The sequence below is a fragment of the Biomphalaria glabrata genome, chromosome 2 (genome assembly GCF_947242115.1).
Source record: "Biomphalaria glabrata chromosome 2, xgBioGlab47.1, whole genome shotgun sequence".
NCBI lineage: Eukaryota > Metazoa > Mollusca > Gastropoda > Planorbidae > Biomphalaria > Biomphalaria glabrata.
Genome location: NC_074712.1, coordinates 45,398,132 through 45,419,961, shown reverse-complemented (window position 1 = coordinate 45,419,961; position 21,830 = coordinate 45,398,132). Strand labels below are relative to the sequence as shown.

Sequence of the window (21,830 nt, the reverse complement as noted above, 5' to 3'; positions counted from 1 at the left end):
TAGAACCAGCTACAGAGTGGCTCACATCTTAAGTAGAGCAGTAGAATCAGCGACGCTACTGCTTCTAAATTATATCGGTTATTTGTCGTTCCTTTGGACACCTCAGATTCGTGGATGGGAGGAACTGATGTGTGGGCGACATCGTTCGACCATCACTAATACCCAGGTTCTCACCTGGACATTCAAAGCCCCAAATTTGCTCTAGAAAAGAACATAGTCGCTGGACAACTGAAGGAAGTTAACTAAACCAGGGGTTATGATTTAAAATTCAGACTCCCAGGTTATCATTGAATGCCACAGCAATACTTACATGTACATGTATGTATAGAGAGAAAGAATTATAAACTCTTGCCCAATCATCATGAGACTTTATTACTAAGAAGGATGATGTCACTTTGTTTTATGATATACAGATAATAGACATGATTTTCTGATTGTTATTGACATTACATAACATTAAAGTTATTGACAGTCCCACAGTAACAATAGGACTATTTCGTAACACTGCTAACAAAAAAAAAAAAAAACCAGTCCCGATATTTGATTATCACATAACAATATAATAACATTCATAATAACTTAGCTTCTTATTCTAAATACCTGGAACGAATACAGATCTGACAACACTATAACTACTGAACAAATAATAATCGATTCCAATGCTATTAATTATTTACTAATGGATCGATTTCTAACCCTTTTATCACAGTAATTATAACCCTTTCGTCAGATGCCTGGCTAGAGCGGAGTGGATGGAGTGATGTAAAGGGAGGGGAGAGGGAGCCTCTGCGCGAGATAACATCCTGATGGCGATAATAGAAAGCGGAACAGATCTGGGAGATTCAATAATACAGTTATGTTCATCTCTGTACCACCTACACTAAATAAGTCATTGCAATACAACTCTTTGCAAGGATCCACAGAAGTTTATCGCTTTTAATCAATTATGCATATAAGTATTGGGCATAATGACATAATTAATTCCAACACTCGGGGAGAGATCATCTATAATCTATAATTGTTTGCAAATGTGGAAAGAAAGGAAACGAAACAAAAGCGGGGAGAATAAAATACGGAAGTAGGTCACATACTAGGTGTGAAATATTTTACTCGTTCTTTATCTCCGGACAAAAAACTATTTCATTAGAAGCTAATAACAAGTATAAAAAAAACCTAAGCTGATCAGAGATTTACCAAGCTTTGGTAATACACTGATTCTTTTTATTGACATTTAACATAAACAATGAAAATCAACGTTTATGATAAATCTATTTTAGCATGCAAACAAAACAACAACAATAACAAACAATCATTTCACAGCAAGTATTTAACGAATATGATCATGTGACTTCAAGTTTTGACACGTGATTCAAGACTTTATTCTTAATCTCAGTGTCAAAGGTCAAGTCTAGCTTCTGTTTTTATTTTTTATGTACAATCTGAATAAGCACATTTTTTCCCCCGCAAGATTTAAAAGAAATCCATCTTCAGATGTTACTTGTGTTTCGGGCCTAATTAAATCCTGTCAGTAATGATCTCTCAATTTAGCAGACGATAAGCCCAGACTCTCCCGTCGAGTTTCAGAACAGGAAATGACGTAGATTGAGGGGAATCCCTCATTTTCACCAACCGCATTTCATGCCAACATTATCCTCTGTACTTTTTGTTTTTTTGAATGTCAAAAATTGCTGAAATCAGACTCTGTGGCAGTTGGTGGGGGCTGCCCCGCGCTGATTTCGTGTCTGGGGGGCGCTTACACTTTGGTCATGTGAGTGGAGCTCTGGAAGGAGTCGACTCGAGACACCATAGTGTTGTAGCGAGTACGTGTGTCGCCGCCGCGACAAAGATTCTGAAAGCCTGGGGGAAAAAAAGAAACGATTTCAGAAATCCTATGACAAATTTATAAATCAAAACATTGAACAATGTACAGCTAAGGTTTAGTTCATTGAACAATGTACAGCTAAGGTTTAGTTCATTGAACAATGTACAGCTAAGGTTTAGTTCATTGAACAATGTACAGCTAAGGTTTAGTTCATTGAACAATGTACAGCTAAGGTTTAGTTCATTGAACAATGTACAGCTAAGGTTTAGTTCATTGAACAATGTACAGCTAAGGTTTAGTTCATAACACAAACATTGAACAATGTACAGCTTAGGTTTAGTTCATTGAACAATGTACAGCTAAGGTTTAGTTCATTGAACAATGTACAGCTAAGGTTTAGTTCATAACACAAACATTGAACAATGTACAGCTTAGGTTTAGTTCATAACACGCTAAAGGATTCTTATATGTTAAAATACACCGGGGGGGGGGATGTCCAACATAGGAAAGATGGAGAGATTACGATGATAAATAAAAAAAAAATCATTCTTTTTGATTTTGTAGTGAAAAAGAAGCCTGCTAGCATTTAGATTTTATTTTCATCAGAAATTAAAAAAAAAATGTTAAAGAAATAATATTTTCAATCTATTATACAAAATTTTATATTATTTGAGACTTAACCTATAACACTGGCACTTGCATCTTTCAAGAGTGTTTCTACATCTATTTTATTAATAGTACCACGCGAGATGTCGGAATATCAAAGTCTAGCTGTAAGCCAGTGTAAGCCTTACTTCAAAGAATGGAACCGTCTAGATCGAGAAATTCTATTTATGGTGTAATAAGATCTTCTCTTATAAAGAGATATATTAAAATAAACAATAGACAAAATGAAAAATATATTTGATCCCCAAAAATATGTGATTTCATCTTTCACAGACTTGATTCCAATCAAAAGCTGCCTACATTCTAGAAACAAGACGTACGGACAGATTATCTAATGGAAATGTATTGACGTTCAGTTACTGTGTCGGATAATAAAATGTTGAACTATATGTTACTGTGTCGCATAATAAAATGTGGGTCTATCATGAGACAGATGTTCAGTTACTGTGTCGCATAATAAAATGTGGGTCTATCATGAGACAGATGTTCAGTTACTGTGTCGGATAATAAAATGTGGGTCTATCATGAGACAGATGTTCAGTTACTGTGTCGGATAATAAAATGTGGGTCTATCATGAGACAGATGTTCAGTTACTGTGTCGGATAATAAAATGTGGGTCTATCATGAGACAGATGTATTTAAAACAAAACTGTTGCACAATTAACACATAGTGATACATCATTCATAGAATAAGTCATATAAAATTTAAAAATATATCAATTCCTATTTAATGTTCAAATAATATAGTCAACAAAACATTCATATTTTAGTTGTCATAATTTTGTAACAATGCAATTTCATATAGATATATAATAAATATCATAATACAATTGTAACAATACTGAAATCGATACTTTTCCTTGGATTTTAAGTTTACTTTCCATTTGATGTCTGTGTGTGTTGAAACTATAATCTCTTTGTTAATATCATGATGCCTTTAAAATTTTGTGTTCTAATTTATGAAGCTGATGGGGTTTGGGATTTCCATAAAGTCTGATGAGTCATTAAAAAACTTTAAAAGAAAAGAAAAAGCTAGTACGTGGTACAAACCCTCGACATTCACGTTGTGAGCAATATGTTTTAGGCAACTGAGCCAACCGGCTACACAACAAATGGTCAAACAGAGATTAAAATATATATTAACGTATAAACCTAGATCTATAAATAACATCGAATTGAATGGGGGAAAATAGCCTCGAAGACAATTTCATATTTTCCCTTAACGTAATATTTGGGATAGAGTTAGTATTTTAATAAAGTTATCTTTCTGAAATTTTAAGAAAATGTGTTGTCACGCTACTGGAGTTTATGTGTGAAATTTTAAATTGATTGGATAATAAAAAGTTGTCAAAAGTAACGACTCAAATTTTGACGTGACCATGACGAAAGTGTGAGCTGATAGTTAGCATTAACTAACTTGTTGATTGACTAACCTGTTAATTGACTATCCTGTACTCAACCTTTCTCATAAGTCAGACAAAAGAACAAAATAAATATTGTAAAGTAAAATACGATTGGCTATCTAGGAGTAAACCCACATACAAACATCTTTTTTTTTCTATTTCTACAAGTCTCTACTGACTTCTATGTGGCTGATAGAAAATCTATTTCAACATCTCATTTTTTCCCCTGGAATATTACATTGCTTTTTTTTGGTCATTTGTTTTTATTGCACACATGACTAATATTTAGTTTTTTAGTTGGCTGAATTATATTTTTTTGTAACATTTTAAAGTCAATCGAAATTAAAGATAATTTTTTTTTCCAGAAATATTGAAATAAGAGATTGATGTTGAGTTTAAGAAAGAATAAGTAAGAGAAAGAGAGGGAGAAAGAAAGAGAGAAAGAGAGGGAAATACTTTCACATGGAAAGAAAATAAAGAGAAAGAGAATGTAAAAAAAAAAGTGAGAAATAAAAGAGTGAGAAGGTGAAAGATTGAAAAAGTAAAAGAGAAAGAAAGAGTGAGAGAGAGAGAGAGATAGAAAGAGAAAGAGAGAGAGTAAGAGAGATAATAGAGGGATAGTCTGAAATAAAGAACGAGACTAACTAGAGATAATGAGAGAAGAGAAAGATAAAAAAAAAAGAAAGAGAGAGAGGACAGAAAGTGACAAACAAAAAACGAAGAGAGGGAGAAAGGGAAGGTATGAACTCATAACATACATACGTACAATATCAAGCTGCCTCAAGGAGAGGGGACCCACAATAGAGTTTTGAAAAATTCAAATTTAAACAGGTCAAAAACTTTAACTTTTTAAAAAAATTTCCAACATTTTGTTTCGCATTTTTACCTTCACAAAATCTGCCCCGGAGCCTCCACGTACTTAAATCCGGCCCTGTTTACACACACTCAACTTAATATCGCTGTCCTTTGCAAGCGACTTAAGTTAAAACCACTTCATCTTATAGAATTTTTCCGCCAAAGTTTAAATTTATCCCTGTCAGTGGTTTCAATTTGGAACTTGGTTATGCGAACGAAAAAACTAGATCCTGTTTTAACTCTTTCTCTCCGTAAAAAAATTATTTACCACATTCTGATGGAATCAACGTTGGAATCATCAGTTAGGATAGAAAGAGTTCACTAGGAGCTAGGTTATGCTCAAGAAAGAAACTATTACTTCACACAGATGAGGGACTTCAATGACACAATACATTTCACTAAACACAAGCGAAGGATTTTCTAAGGCTCTACAAAGAGATGGTTTAAAAAAAAAGGAAACATACCGTCTCTTACCTTTCTTGAAGTTATTGTTGAAGCCTGCGTAGATGAAGGGGTTAATGAAACTGTTGAAATGGGCTAGGTACTTGGAGAAAAACTCGTAAGGTGCATACCATTGGGCGAACTGTGTGATAGTAAGAAACAAGGACAGATACAATCAGTAAGTGATCATTTGTGAATGCCAAGAATTTTATTCCTTAATTTTAGTTCAATGACCACCTTTGCACTACTATTTTCAAGACTGATTTATAAGATTAGCGAATATAGCATTTACATTTCACAAAGTATCTTCAAGACTACTTTATAAGATTAGCGAATATAGCATTTACATTTCACAAAGTATCTTCAAGACTGCTTTATAAGATTAGCGAATATAACATTTACATTTCTTAAAGGATTCGTTCAAATTTAAACGCCGAATTTTTAGCGGCCCCCGTAAGGGGAAAAAGCCGCTATTAGGTTTGTGCAAAATGTCCGTCTGTCCGTCTGTCCGTCTGTCACACTCAGATCTCGAAAACTAGAAGAGATATGAAAAATATTATTTCATCATTAAATGCGGCTTGAAAAGTTTAGGTGCAACGGCTACTTTTGGTTTTCTAAAAGCAAACCGTTTAATTTATAAAATTAATTATGCAAGCGATTTTTTCATAAAAATACACCAATTCTAAAACAATTACGTAAATGTAAGGGAGGCAATGTTACAATATGCTAACAAAGATGGACAATTTTTGTGTATTTTCAGTATCACTAAGTCAAATATATTTTAAAAATGTACACGAAATGTTTACAACAAATATAAATAATAGTTAAAGATGTTTTTTCTGGTCAACTAGCTGCTAAAATTAAAAGAAAACATTTCTGTTTGTTTATAAAGCTAATAATGCATTTTGTATGTAAATATCACGCACATTTTTTTTAATGGACTTTTTATGCAGTGATTTTCGTGCAGTAGCGTAACGTCGCTACATGATTAGGTGCTAAACCAATTCCTTAAACTTTTTTAAAAAATCAGATTGTATTTATTTTTTGTTTAGTGCCCCCATCCAAATAAAAGAAGATTATTTTTGTGAGTTTTGTCTGTTGGTCGGTCTGTCCGTCACGATTAGATTAAAAAAACTAGAACTCTAAAAGCTATTGAAAATCTGTTTACAATTTAATGTTCCTCCCGTAACATCTCAATAGTTTTAAGTATCTAAAAATTGATTGTTCCGGATTTTTTTTTGTGTTCAAAACTAATCAACCCCAAGAAATGTTTGTTTGCTCTTCTAATTATATTACATTCAATTTCCATGCTTAAACGTTGCAAAAACACATTATCAATAATATGTTGTTCCGTTTTTTATGTAAATAGCATATTAATGCTAAATCAAAATCTCTATACTGACTTATATTTCATTAAGTGTAAAAATGTTCCGGATATTGTTTTATAAAGCATATGAATTATGCCTAATGATTGTTTGAAATCGCATAATTTACTAATATTACACTTATATTATTTGACAATGCGTCACTATAATTTGGTTATCAATATCAAATTGTTCCGTATTTTCATCTTTAAACAAATTTTAAAAATATCGACAATAGGTTGTTCAGGGCTTTAAAAAAAAGTAATTTACTAGAATTGATTACTGAAAATTACTTTTTAGACATTTTTTTTCTCGCTAAAACATAACATAGAAGTTTTGTAATCGATAAAGAAAGTTCCGGATTTTGTTTCTTACAAATCGTCGCTAGAAATTTCCGAATTTATTTAAAAATCTACTAACGCCAAATAATTGTTTGAACTCCCTCTTCTAATTAATTAACAAATAATCTTCTCATTTACGAAATAATGTTTTTACGGATTTTTATGAAAAATATTTTAACTCACTACTCTCTTACAGTACATTTAACTTTCTACCTAAAACATTATAAAATCTAATTATCGTTAATATTATGTTCCGATTTTTAAGGAAAACAGAATCCAAACACCAAGTAAGGTATGAAAATCTCTCCACATGGCTGTAGTACATCTAATTTTTATACGAGACCATCCAAAAAATTTAATTAACGGTATTACATTTAACTGAAATTCTCTTTTTCTTTTACTATTTATACAAACATCCGGAACAATCTATTATATAAACTTTTCAATTGTGTTCATACCTAAAAATTATTGCGATGTTTTGAAACGTAAAATAAAGGTTAATCAATTTTTAATAACTTTTAGTTTGTTTTTTTTTATATCAAGATGACGGACAGACCGACTGACAGACAAAACGCAAAAACAATGCGGCTTTGATCCTTTTTAAATAAATTCTATTAGAACTCAGTGCACCAATGTCTATGAACCCTCGTTAAATATCTCGTGTAAATAAAGACATTTTTTTTTATGGTACCGGTACTAGCCTATTGTGAGGTAATGGAATTTTTTTTCTTTGACGTCATATGAATGGACTCTTTAAATGTAATGTTAAAAGAACGCACTCGGTGCACCAATGTCTATGAACACTCGATAAATGGCTCGTAATGATAAAGGCGATTTTTAGTCTAGCTAGGCCGTGTGACGTAGTGTTTTTTTTTCCTTTGACGTCATATGGAATGAATTCTTTAAATGAAATGCTTAAAGAACGCACTCGGTGCACCAAAGTCTATGATCACTCGATAAATGGCTCGTATTGATGAATGCGATTTTTAGTCTAGCTAGGCCGTGTGACGTAGTGTTTTTTTTTCCTCTGACGTTATATGGAATTAATTCTTCAAATGAAATGAAAAAAGAACTCGGTATAGTAATGTTTATTAAGCCTCGTTATGTGACTCGCGTTTAAAAAAGGAATGATATCTTGATTTAGATCTAATCTAGATTTTTTAAACTAGATCTAGATTTTTATTACAGTATATCTAGATCTGGATTTATATTCTAATTAAAATTATTCTAGATTCTAGATCTAGAATTTCTAGATCTAGTTTAGACTAAAATAGACTAGATTAAGATGTAGAATTTCAATTTCTAAACTTAAAGTGTAAAAAAAAGTGTAGATTTTCATTTCCAAACGTTTTGATCAATATTGTAATGTTTTGATATACTAAAACTAATCTACTATTTTTTATTTAATTTAAATTTAAAATTTACCGCAAATGAATCTTTGAAACATTATTACTTTTGACCATCAAAATTAAATCATCTCTTGAATATTATTTGCGAATATGCAGATCCGACAGGGATCCGACTTCGACGGGGGCCGCCTCTGAGTTTGTGTAACACAAACTCTCTTTGTAATCTTGTTAATTATACGTTTTAAGAGTAAAACATGAGCTTTTACTATTTGTAACTAGTTTATACAAAGTTGATATTAATTCACTCTGTCTGTCTGGTCAAAAGTTTGAACACGTTCATTCTCTCTCACACCCAAGTCTCGGAGCAAGTGGAAACTTTGCACGATTATTTCTTTCACCTGACAAAACAAACATAAATTTAAAAAAAAATTGACCAATTAGTTAATTAATTAATTATTTTGTTTGGGTATCGAACAAGGGAAAAAATAGTACTTGACTGATGTGGCCTATATGGTGAATTAGTCCCCCTTATACTTTTTCGCGTAAATGTTTGAAAATAACATGAAAACTTCTATTTCATAATCACTTCGCTGGCACAGTGGTTCGTGTACTGGATTGAAGAGGCTTAAGCACTCCTCTTTGAATTCAATATTTAAAAAAATTATTATAAAAAAATACATTTCAAAAGCAATCACGTTAACCTTCAACCAGATACAACCTTCTTTCTCCAAACTAATTGATAAAATTACACTGAATAAAAGTTCTAATCAGATATTACTTGCTTTTTCTTGTATTCAGAGTCTAAATATAGAAAGCACGGAAACAGTAAGTAGTGTCTAATTTATTCCTTGAGTTTAGACGAATTGAAACCTAGGCTCATGTAAAATAAAGAAATACCACCAGACTCTCTTACGTTTGATGGGTACTAAAGGACATTCGTTTACCCGAGGCAGTAGACTGCTCTATACTTCAGCATGCAGTAGACTGCTCTATACCTCAGCATGCAGTAGACTGCTCTATACCTCAGCATGCAGTAGACTGCTCTATACCTCAGCATGCAGTAGACTGCTTTATACCTCAGCATGCAGTAGACTGCTCTATACCTCAGCATGCAGTAGACTGCTCTATACCTCAGCATGCAGTAGACTGCTCTATACCTCAGCATGCAGTAGACTGCTCTATACCTCAGCATGCAGTAGACTGCTCTATACCTCAGCATGCAGTAGACTGCTCTATACCTCAGCATGCAGTAGACTGCTCTATACCTCAGCATGCAGTAGACTGCTCTATACCTCAGCATGCAGTAGACTGCTCTATACCTCAGCATGCAGTAGACTGCTATATACCTCAGCATGCAGTAGACTGCTCTATACCTCAGCATGAAGTAGACTGCTCTATACCTCAGCATGCAGTAGACTGCTCTATACCTCAGCATGCAGTAGACTGCTCTATACCTCAGCATGCAGTAGACTGCTCTATACCTCAGCATGAAGTAGACTGCTCTATACCTCAGCATGCAGTAGACTGCTGTATACCTCAGCATGCAGTAGACTGCTCTATACCTCAGCATGCAGTAGACTGCTCTATACCTCAGCATGCAGTAGACTGCTCTATACCTCAGCATGCAGTAGACTGCTCTATACCTCAGCATGAAGTAGACTGCTCTATACCTCAGCATGCAGTAGACTGCTCTATACCTCAGCATGAAGTAGACTGCTCTATACCTCAGCATACAGTAGACCAAGAATGCGAAGAGCAAAACATATGGAGGTCCAACACAATAATCTCGAGATGAAGTTTTAATATCGTTAGAGACAGAATGAGTCGTTGACACAGATTATGATGTCTAAAGGTCATAGAAAACGTGGACTGAGTTGCCTTAACACCATCAAACAACATTGACACAGATTGAGATGTCTGAAGGTCATAGAAAACGTGGACTGAGTTGTCTTAACACCATCAAACAACATTGACCAGATACAAGCAAACAACCACCGCTTCTGAGGATCTAGTGTGGACAGCACTCAAGTTATCGCTTGCACTTTACGTTGTAGAAAGACAACAATAAGATAATTGTATTATTTCAGAAGTACTCATTAAGCAGAGATAATTCAATTATATTAGCCACGACAAGTAATTATATTTTCGTGTAATAACCAAGTAATTACTTTTTTGTTGTCATTGCTAATCAGAAAAGAGAAAGAAAAGCATAGAGAAAATTTAAAAAAAAACCTGTTTAAAATAAAATTAAATCAAAGTAAACTACAAAATGCCTTCTGCTTTTTGATTAAAAATGTATGGTTACTTTACCGCTCTATTTTTGTGTTTTTAGGTAAAAATTGTGTCTTTCTAAGAGACTACAAATATTTATAATAAAAGCATGGATAAATCAACAAAAAATATCAGGATAACACGTTTTTTTTTTAAATTTTCTTGAAGACAGATGTGTGTCAGATGTCTCTTTCATTGAGGGATGCATCGCGCACGGTGCACAGAGATGCACATTCTAGCCAATGTTATATAATACGTAATTGGCGACTCGACATCCGTTTGTGAGCATCAACGATCTCGTTCCCAGAATCACTTGGCGGTGTTTCCGGTTCCCATGAGAATCCGATCGTCTGGCATCAGGTGGAGGATTTTATGTGTTGTTAGAATACAATTAATTGTACAGACGAAAGAGGTTTTGTTGTATCACAAAGTAAATAAATCAAATTGAATCTCCTAACAATGGACACTGAAAGATGAGTTCAAAAAGAACGATGCCAAACAGAACAGAGAGAAAAGCTGTACAGTTCTACATCTATGATTGTCACATGATACGTTGAGCTGGGTCACGTTTTTTACCATTGTCAAAAATTTCCTTTATTTAAAGACCGAGATCAAGTTTGGGTGGAAAAAATCTTATCTTATAAATTCCAGACGTTATTTCAAAAGAGAAGAAAATTACGTCCTGGGCGTATCTATGTTCTAATCTATTCGTACATGTTACTCAGAGACTTAAACGCTGCTAAGACATTAGTTTTCCAGGCTGATTCAGGCAACCCATTCCATGCTCTAATGGCTCTAGGGAAGATACTAGCATAACATAAATAATAGTAGCAGCAACACCAATAACACACTTTTTGGATTCGGCCATGTTTAATATTAGCTTCATGTGGACACAATGATAATATTTAAATACCATGTTAACATTAAAAAATTTTTTTTTCCATCTTTCGGAAAAAAAAGGTTTTAGCAAGTTTGTCAATCTTCTAATAATAATATTAAAAACTGGACATTACTTACCGAGAAGTTTTGATTTTAAGCCTATCTAAATTGAAGCCCAATTTTTTTTTATTTTATCATTTAAATTTGAATGACCTGAACTTTAGTAAATAGATACAACTTATAACTCAGTAAACATCAAATTTGAAGTTGATAAGGTTTTTTTTTTTTTTTTTTTTTTTTTTTTTTTTAAATGCATAATTAGCTAAGCAGGTGGTCTACCGAAAACTGGAAAACAAGGCAAGGGGTCTATGAGAAAACAAAGGTTTGGGACCCACTGGTCTAAACTAACTGCATTAGACTTCTTAACTGGCTGGCATTTAGACATCGCTAAATCTGGATCCGGCTTTCAAAGTATGAACGTAAAAAAGTATTCATGCATAACAACCCTAACCCTAACCCTAACCCTTATCAGTTTAAGAATAATCCGTATGGCTGTGGTTCGGTTTTGAAGTTAATAACAAATTGAAGGATTCATGAAATCTACTACTCAGATTTTGAGCAAATAAATGTTGTTGATGGATAGTAATTTGCATTAAATGCTTACACTCAGGTAACTTTTTGTTTTCAAAGACTTCCTAATCAAGTGTAGCGCCACACCATAGCAAGTGCTATATCCGTTGTTTCTGATAATCTATTTGATAAAGCGATCGCTTTGTCTTTAAACTAATCCTTCAAAACATTAAGTATTGATCTACCTTTAGCGTCCATTGTAGTATTTTTAACAAGATCATTTTTTTTTTGTGGATTTCTTGATCCCCATGTGCTTCATTACCAGGCAAGGCTGACTCGTCGTCCAGCTGTATACAGGTGTATGTCATTTGTAAAGAGTTGGATAAAAAGCTTTCAATGTCAGAACCAATTGAACCAAGAACTTTTTGAACTGTATTGTTGCTAAAATAAATTCCTTTAAGGATATCAGGCTCAGATTTTCGTTAAGGTTTATAAGACTTCTTAAACGGCTGGAAAAAAAATCCCTTTCTCGCCAATTGTGTGAAGTTTTCATAATTTAGCTTTATATAGAGATTTTGTGAGACGATCAAACATCATCATACATTGGAACGTCGAAACGAAGTATTTGTCCATTGTGGGTCTATTCCTTAAATTTACCTTTGAATTTCTCTTTGTAAGCTTTTTTGTGAATAATTTGCTGTATAAAAGGCACATAGGTAATATTTTATTTAAAAACGGAGGAATGAAGCCGAATTTGGCCATTTTAATTTTTTTTACCAGTAGGCAAAATTATGCATTTTAAACAAAATATTAAAATTAAATTAACTGTTTTTGTGTATGATGTAAAACCATTAATGGAAAGTCAAAATGAAACTCACGACCTGCTTATCCCCTCTGGTGGACCTCTGTTCACATCGCATGGACCTCCCTATTCATTGGATCATGCTCATAGACCCCCCCCCCTTAAAATGTGTTGACCTGTCTGTACAGATCTAGGACACTCATAGTCTATGCAAAACAAAGACATAGCACTCAGTAAGTAGACTAATTAGAGTAGGGTGATGTAAAAACGATATAGACCACTTTGAGAATCACTGCCTTCGAAAGTGGTTCACATGCCGAGTAAAGGGAACTAATGGTACGCACGATGATCCAAATATGTAAATTGATATAGGATTATGTTTGGGTGTTGATTTTGGCTCCAACTTCCAGAAAATGTCGATTTGAACTCGATAAATAAACTGGCCAATGTCCAATCGCATAGTTAGTTTTAGAACCTTCAAGTCACTTCAAGTCACATGGGCAATTCAATAATTAGTAGCGCTGACAACGTTGGAAATACAAATATCTCAATTATTCTCCAAGCAACAAAAGAGAAAGCTACCGTGATACGTGTTTGTAGGTACACTGAACGCAGTGACATCCCTAAACATCCACATACAAACAAAGTAGTTCATTTCATGATATTTAGTGAGGACAGAAAGTTGTTTAAACAGTATTGACTGGGGGGGGGGTATACATCTATTGATGTTATTCAATTATCACTATATTGTACCTATGGTAGGAGATGTCTCGTACACCTGTCTGTACGGATGTAGGTCACTTCTAGTCTTTGCTACACATAGCACTCTGTGAGTAGACTAATTATAGTGGGGTGAAATAAGATGTAAAAACAATTAATGATTAGAGTTGGGTTGGTAGCGTTGGTTTAACCCATGAGCCAGTTAAGCAGGTGTTTGAGGTAATACGGAAAAAAGTAACTAGAAAAGATATCTATCTATCTATCTATTTATCTATTTATCTATTTATCTATCTAATCTATCTAATCTATCTATCTAATCTATCTATCTAATCTATCTATCTATCTATCTATCTATCTATCTATCTATCTATCTATCTATCTATCTATCTATCTATCTATCTATCTATCTATCTATCTAATCTATCTATCTAATCTATCTATCTATCTATCTATCTATCTATCTATCTATCTATCTATCTATCTATCTATCTATCTATCTATCTATCTAACTATCTATCTAATCTATCTATCTAATCTATCTATCTATCTATCCATCTATCTATCTATCTATCTATCTATCTATCTATCTATCTATCTATCTATCTATCTATCTATCTATCTATCTATCTATCTATCTATCATTAAACCGAATAAAGCATCTGGACCTGATGGTATTCCAGCTAGATTACTCAAATGAGCTAGCACCAGTGCTCAAAATACTTTTTCAGGCATCTCTTAACCAGGGCAGAGTACCAAAGGACTGGAAAGAAGCTAATGTTCACCACCATAGTTTACTTAAAAAATTAAAATATTTCGGCATTAATGGTCCACTGCTTCAGTAGATTAAAGAAAACATTAAAAAACTGGAACAGACACAAAATAGAGCAGTGAAATTCATAACAAACGAATATTCACATTTGACTAGAGTAACACCTTTAGTAAAATCACTAAATTTAGAAAGCCTTCAGGATAGAAAGTAGCAATTATACATAAAACACTGAACCATAATCTCCAAATACAAAAAAAAAATCTAATAAAATACTCAGAAAGACACAAAGATAAAGGCACATCCCTCGCCATATGCTAGGACAAATTTGTACAAATACTCCTTCTTCCCTAGTGCTATTAGAGCATGGAATGGGTTGCCTGAGCTAGCCAGGAAAACCAGTGACTTAGCAGAATTTAAGTCATTGGCTAATATGCATGACTAAATGCATGACGCGTAGGAAGTAATCATCTTCTTTTTTGAAGTAACGTCTGTATTATATAACATAAGATAAGATAATATATCAATCAATCAATCAATCAATCAATCAATCAATCAATCTATCTATCTATCTATCTATCTATCTATCTATCTATCTAATCTATTTATTTATGTGTTTGACAATGATCAAATAAAAAAAATGTCTAGTACATACAAATAGTTCTGTCATTAAATTTAAAAAGCAAAACAATTAACTGACTGACAGATTTTCAAAAATGTTGACCCGGAAACGGAACTCAATAGTTGAGGTTACACATTCATTTTTGCAATTGTGTTTGTTGTGTTCGCCAAACTTTGATCTCATCTCGAACCACCAATGTCTTCCCATAAGTCTTCGATTGACTCTTTCCTTTAATCTATCAGGTGAACTCATTCTCTGTGTCAATGGGAGGCAGGAGGGGATATTGTTGGAACTGCTAGACTGAATCTAGTTGTCATGCTTCAGGGCGTCCATTAGCTCAGTCCTGTGATGAGCTTCGACCGGCTGATGTGGTAGAAAATGTGCGATTGATATGCCAGACTTGATTCTTGGCCGTTTGAATCGCGCGTGGTCACGTGATATTTATGTGCAATGCAGAGCGTGCTTTGTGTAGATCAGTGTTCTGTGTCGAGTACTGTCAGTAATAGCAGCAGCCGATCGAAACAAACTAGAAAAGCTTCATTCTGATATAAGTTTGTTGGACGCCCATAACTCTGGGGGACAACTCTCACCACTTTTTTTTTAAATTCCTCTTTTCAGCTTGCAATTTTCTTCATGGGAAAAGCATGAATAAAAAACCTGGAAATGGTTCTCGAAAACGGCACCAACGATTTCCCCAGAAATTGACTATTGATGTATATCTTTGGGAAAAGAATTAATAGCTAATTGGCCACAATGAGAAAACTCTTATTTGACCGTTATAGTTTTTGTATAATGTTATCTTATAAAATTAAATTATGTCTACACAATCTTTATCTTGACTTCCCCGTTAACCGTGGGATATAGAAACAGATCTACCCTAGAGATCGCAATATCTGAAAGGGATATTCAACATTCTTTTAAACATAGGACTGTATTGTATGCTCAAATACTGACCTGATGGAGGTTGTCATGTACAAACTCTGCGTAGATGAGAGAGCCGACTAGCGGGCTCCAACAGATCATAAATACGGTCAGAATGATCACAAGCATCACAACGACCTGCACAGGGAATAGTGAGTGAACATAAATAGAATAAATCTGGGGGGGGGGGAAACTTAGAACTAAAAACAAGTGAAAGATGAACAATATTAAAAACAAAACCACCACAAGGCTTACAGTGAGTGAGATGGCATCAATTGTTTTGAATCAAGCATGTACTTAATTTTTAATAGCTCTAACAATAATAAGTTTAAGCGATTGGAAATAGTTTTAGTCTATCGACTCTATGTCTGCCTGAGTGGAATCGTGTGCTCGTCATTTCTCCCAATTGCCCTTCTGAGAACAAGTTGACACTGTGCGCAGTTATTCAGTGTCTGTGACAACACATGAATCAATCACAAACTTAAACCAATTAGCTAATCAGTTACTAGGAAATTATTTTTTTTAAATATAGAAATGCACTAAGCTTAGAGGAGATAAGCCTTGTGTAGAGAATAAGGTTTTATTCGCTAAAAATGTTAAACTATAGATATTTTAGATTATAAAACCTTCCAATTTTATAAGTACGTGTATAACTTAATGGCTGTACGTTGACCTTACATCATGGAGGCTCTAGACCTACAGTTCCAATATAACACAGGAGCAATTTGACAAAAAAAAAAGCCGCACGTACATTTGTTCCAGATACCCTCCCCCTCACCTTTATTCACAAAAGTAATTGGACCATAGCGCACTTTGCTCTCTAAAAGTATGAAGCTTCCGCTAAAAAAAAACTTTACATGCTTAAAAACAAAACTTCTGTCTTCTGAAAATTACAATTTTCTTTGCCTGACACACAAATTTTGAAATAGAATTCACCATTCTTGGACTGATTATACCAAAAAATGGCAATTTCTTCGGTTCCGAAGATTAAGGGTGTGTGCAGTGTTTCACATGACTACACAAAGCCAGTTGCGACCAATATATTTATCCACATCACGTGCACATTTTTTGTTCGTCTTCTGCACCAATAAACACTTTGGGTTTCGAAGGTGTGTCTTGCGGCCTAGAAATACGGGGGCCAGGGGGCCTTGACCTCTTAGGGGGCCTTGACCTCTTAGGGGGCCTTGGCATTTTGCGTAATATTTAATATTTAAAATATTTATTTCTATTCTTACACTACATGTCAATATTGACCTTTTTCTTACATTACATGTCAATATTGACCTTTTTCTTACATTACATGTCAATATTGATCTTTAATTCTTTCACTACACGTCAATATTGATCTTCTATTCTTATACCACATGTCAATATCGATCTTCAATTCTTTGACTACATATCAATAATGACCATCTGTACTTACACTAGTCGTCAATGCTGACCATCTGTACTTACACTAGTCGTCAATACTGACCAACTGTACTTACACTAGTCGTCAATACAGACCATCTGTACTTACACTAGTCGTCAATACTGACCATCTGTACTAACACTAGTCGTCAATACTGAACATCTGTACTTACACTAGTCGTCAATACTGACCATCTGTACTTACACTAGTCGTCAATGTTGACCAACTGTACTAACACTAGTCGTCAATACTGACCATCTGTATTTACACTAGTCGTCAATACTGACCATCTGTACTAACACTAGTCGTCAATACAGACCATCTCTACTTACACTAGTCGTCAATACTGACCATCTGTACTAACACTAGTCGTCAATACTGACCATCTGTATTTACACTAGTCGTCAATACTGACCATCTGTACTTACACTAGTCGTCAATGCTGACCATCTGTACTAACACTAGTCGTCAATGCTGACCATCTGTACTAACACTAGTCGTCAATACAGACCATCTGTACTTACACTAGTCGTCAATGCTGACCATCTGTACTTACACTAGTCGTCAATACTGACCATCTGTAGTTACACTAGTCGTCAATACTGACCATCTGTACTAACACTAGTCGTCAATACAGATCATCTGTACTTATACTAGTCGTCAATGCTGACCATCTGTAGGCCTACTAATACTACAATAATTATTCAAGATCTTCTACTTCTACACTACGTGTCAATACTGACCCTTTTTCTCATTTTCGTTTGAGACTTGATATCTTTGCTAATTCTCTCCCCTGGAACTTGGGCTGACCACAGAGTGACGATAATGACCAGGTAGGCGCAGAACATGACCAGGCACGGGACGAAGAACAGGGCCACGCAGACGAACATGAAATAAGTGCGGCGGGCCCGATGATCAACGATGGAGGTTTTGGTCTCTGGATTATGGATGATATTCACAGGCCATGTGTCCATACAGAAAGACTCCGTGACATCCTTCCACTGAACCTGTTCGAGATAAGTTTTAGTCATAAAAGTGGAACAAGAAAAAAAAAAGCAAACTTGACATGCTTTGGCAGGAGGTGGATAGTATTATTATTGGTCTCCATTGACTATACATTAGATATAAATGTCTTGCAAGCTTTCGCAAATTTGTTTTAAAAATAGGCCATTTAGTTCCCATCTAGACTTTATGAAAATGAAAATAACTAGGTCATTGATCCCCCCCACAGATTTGTTTAAAATAATTAGGTTATTGATTCCCCCACTAGACTATGAAAATAACTAGGTCATTGATCCTTCCCTTCCCCACAGCTTTCATCAATATAATTAGGCCATTGATTTCTCTACTAGTCAATGGAAATATCTAGGTCATTGATTTCCCCGCTAGACTTTATGAAAATAACTAGGCCTTTGATTACCCCACTAGACTTTATGAAAATAATTAGGTCGTTTATTCCCCTTCCCCTAGACTTAATAAAATAATTAGTTCTTTGATTCTTTCACCAGATTTGATTTAAATAATAAGACCATTGATTTTCCCACTGAATCAGTCAATAAGTCCAATTAAAAAGTTGTGTAGATACTTGGTCAATAACTCCTTTTTAAGGAAAAAGTGAAATCAGCTAGGTATCAGCCAAACTCCTTTGCACAATTCTGTCTTCTTGTCAAATTTTATTACTAGATTGTGCTGAGAGTGGCTGGTTGAGACTTTGGTGAGTCATACTTTATGGCTAAATCGTTTTATTTATGTTGACAAAAAAAAATAACCATGACTGTACAAATACATTTAAGTACAGATGCGGTTTACATTATTCAACCAATAAAAAAAAAGCAACATAGAAAAAAAAATAAAAACAAGGTTGCAAAGACAGTTTTTGTGGGAACACAAGCTCAATATTGGTCCCCGAAATGGTCCACCGAGGCCGGTAAAAGGGCATGTTTAAATATTTTCAGAAAGAATATCAGAATGAAATTCTATCAAGGGCAAATAACAGAGAAGAATGGAGAAAGAAGGTTAACAGATCTTTTGTGGTGCCCCAACGGTCCAAACGATATGTCAAAGTGAATGTGAAGTTAGATGTGAACCTGGCCTAACTGATGTCATATATTAATTCTCTAATTGATCTAATTGTTTTGTAAAGGGTTAGTCTCTTGGCCTAGGTACCTGTGTGGATCGGGGTTGCTGTTCACGCGATATTATGAAAAACTACTTTAAATTGTAGTTATACATTATGTTTCACTTATATGCATAATACATAGTTTTTTTCTTCAAAAATAAAAGTCAACATTTCTTTTGCAAATGTCGTAGTTAGCATGACAGAACGTAATTAACCCAGCAATATAATTATAACCCCCCCCACCCCAAAAAAAAAAAACCCAACTAAAACCGTTTGCATAAATGTGTTAAAAATATGGTATATAGTCATCTCCCTTACTAAATAGCCTCCTGTGTTTGATACTATTAATAGTGAATAGTTTTAGAAATGGTGTAATTTTATGAAAAAACTGCTTGCATAGTTGATTTTAAAAATTAAAATTTTCACTTTCAGAAAAGAAAAAAATAGCTGTTGTATCAGAACTTTGATCTAAAATATCATGATGTCGGATTTTCAATATCTTTTCTAGTTTATGAGATCTGAACGGGACGGACGGACTGACGGACAGACAGTCCACACAAAACTAATACAGTGTATTCCCCTTTCGGGGGGGGGGGCGCTAAAAAGATATGGAAAAAAGCGGAGGCGATATAATTGAACCTAACGAACAACGCAATGAAAAGAACAAGATATGAAGTAATTTTAAAATAAATTACGTCAAGGAACTAATTTGAAAAATCGTCATACCAATTAAATCCATGCAGAGTACCATTTTTTTTCATATCAAGTCAGCTATATTACAATTGGTTAGTTTGCATTTGTATTTAAATACCTTTTTTAGTGGCCCCCAAAAGGGGCCGACCTTAGGCAAACTAGGCAGTCACCTAGGCAATCACCTGGAGCACACTAGGTTTTAAATAAATTGCGTCATTTTATTTTATTAGAAATTTATTTTTTTATTTTTCTATTTCCTTTGGAGTCACCAAATTCACGTCGCCTTGGGCCTCCAATTATCTAAGGCCGGCCCTGGCCCCACTGTCTTAAAGTGAGCCTAGTCTAATACTTCTCTATATTAACAGGCTCATTACATTGTGGCACATATGGAAGTGTTTATAAATTTGATTTTACAGTTCTAAATAGTTTTCAAAAATATGAGATTCCTTTTAAAATACAAAAGTTATCAACACTTTCCATATTCTATTCTATATTCTACTCTATATAATATAAACAAGATAAAACCAAAATGCTTGCTAGTATTCGACATAGATGGGAGGAGTAACTGATTTCTTTCAGTTGAATCATTAAAACAAAAATAGCCTATAAAGATAAATTTGCCTTTATAGTTTTTTTCCCTTTGCATAAAAGGGCTCTTCAGGTGGACATGGGCACTTGAGGCGGACATCAATTGGACGTGAAAGTCAGGCGATAGGGTTATTCAAATATCGGGGGATGGGGCGAATGGCGGACTGGAAAATTCTAGCGTAACTCACCTCCTGATAGCCGCGGTAGAAGATCAAAGGGGAGGCCACCGCGATGGAGAGCAGCCAAATCAATACAATGGTAAAACTGGCCCTCCGTTCAATGAAGTGAGCCTTCATGGCATAAACAATACCGAAGAAGCGGTCGCAGGCTATGAATGTCAAGGTGAACACACTGGCCATTAAACTCAACACTGTGAACATAGAAAAGCAAGCAAACATAAACATACTTAAAAAAAACAACAACAACACAAAGCTTATCTAAGGGTAGAACTTCACATTGACAACTATATATCTCAATAATGTAGAAGTTATTTCCCTTTTCGATAAAAATTTACGAACAGTTAATTAACTAATTGGTTAATTTTTAAATTGATTGCCGTAATGTTTTGTTAGGTATAATAAATTATTGTTTAAAGTTTCAGTTTGATCCGAGAATGGATGTGAGAGAAAGAACGTGTTCAATTATCTAAGGGGACGAAACCCAACATATTTAGCCGTAGCTGTGTATACTTGTTGGTATCAAATAGAAATAATTAGTTACCAGTAATTAATCGACTAATTGGTTCATTTTTAAATCGATTCATGTCTAAACTATGCCTATGAATAATTTCCACTTAATCCGATAATGGGTGTGGGAGAGAACATGTACAAACTTTTTTACCAGACAGACAGACAGACATATCAACAGTAAGTTGATATAAGCTTTGTTAAAAGTATACACCTCCATGTCGACATTTTCTCCAATAGTACTGACTGGAAAAGAAGCTTTAAATAGGATATTATTATTTTATCTTATTTATATTTTGATCATGATGCGTGAATTAAAGTCAATTAGATCAAGCTGATAGCAAGAATAATTTAAAGAACAAAATACCTCAGTATAATTGTTTTCAAATATTTTTTTTTATAAATAGCCCAAAGAGTTAATTATTAAGCCCAGTTTTTAAGGCTAGTTTATAATAATCGGGTATAAATCACTTTGTTACAATGACGAAATAGGTGTTACTACTTGATATAAAAGATGAATGACACTAAAGCCATGCTTAA

At 34.3% G+C, this 21,830-nt stretch overlaps 1 protein-coding gene across 3 annotated transcripts in view; it reads right to left on the bottom strand.

The window, feature by feature from the left end:
- Positions 1-352: 352 nt before the first annotated feature.
- Positions 353-21,830, bottom strand: part of LOC106076272 (QRFP-like peptide receptor) — a 140,352-nt gene continuing 118,874 nt past the window's right edge. For 2 of the 3 annotated variants that reach the window (XM_056020832.1, XM_056020833.1), the window contains exons 4-8: positions 20,793-20,974; positions 17,948-18,211; positions 15,827-15,931; positions 5,212-5,330; positions 353-1,857 (exon numbers count right to left, since the gene is read on the bottom strand). In XM_056020832.1, the coding sequence (XP_055876807.1) occupies positions 1,695-1,857; positions 5,212-5,330; positions 15,827-15,931; positions 17,948-18,211; positions 20,793-20,974 (833 nt within the window). In that variant the 3' untranslated portion in view covers positions 353-1,694. The remainder of the gene's footprint in view (positions 1,858-5,211; positions 5,331-15,826; positions 15,932-17,947; positions 18,212-20,792; positions 20,975-21,830) is intronic. The other variant, XM_056020835.1, reaches the window with a different exon arrangement.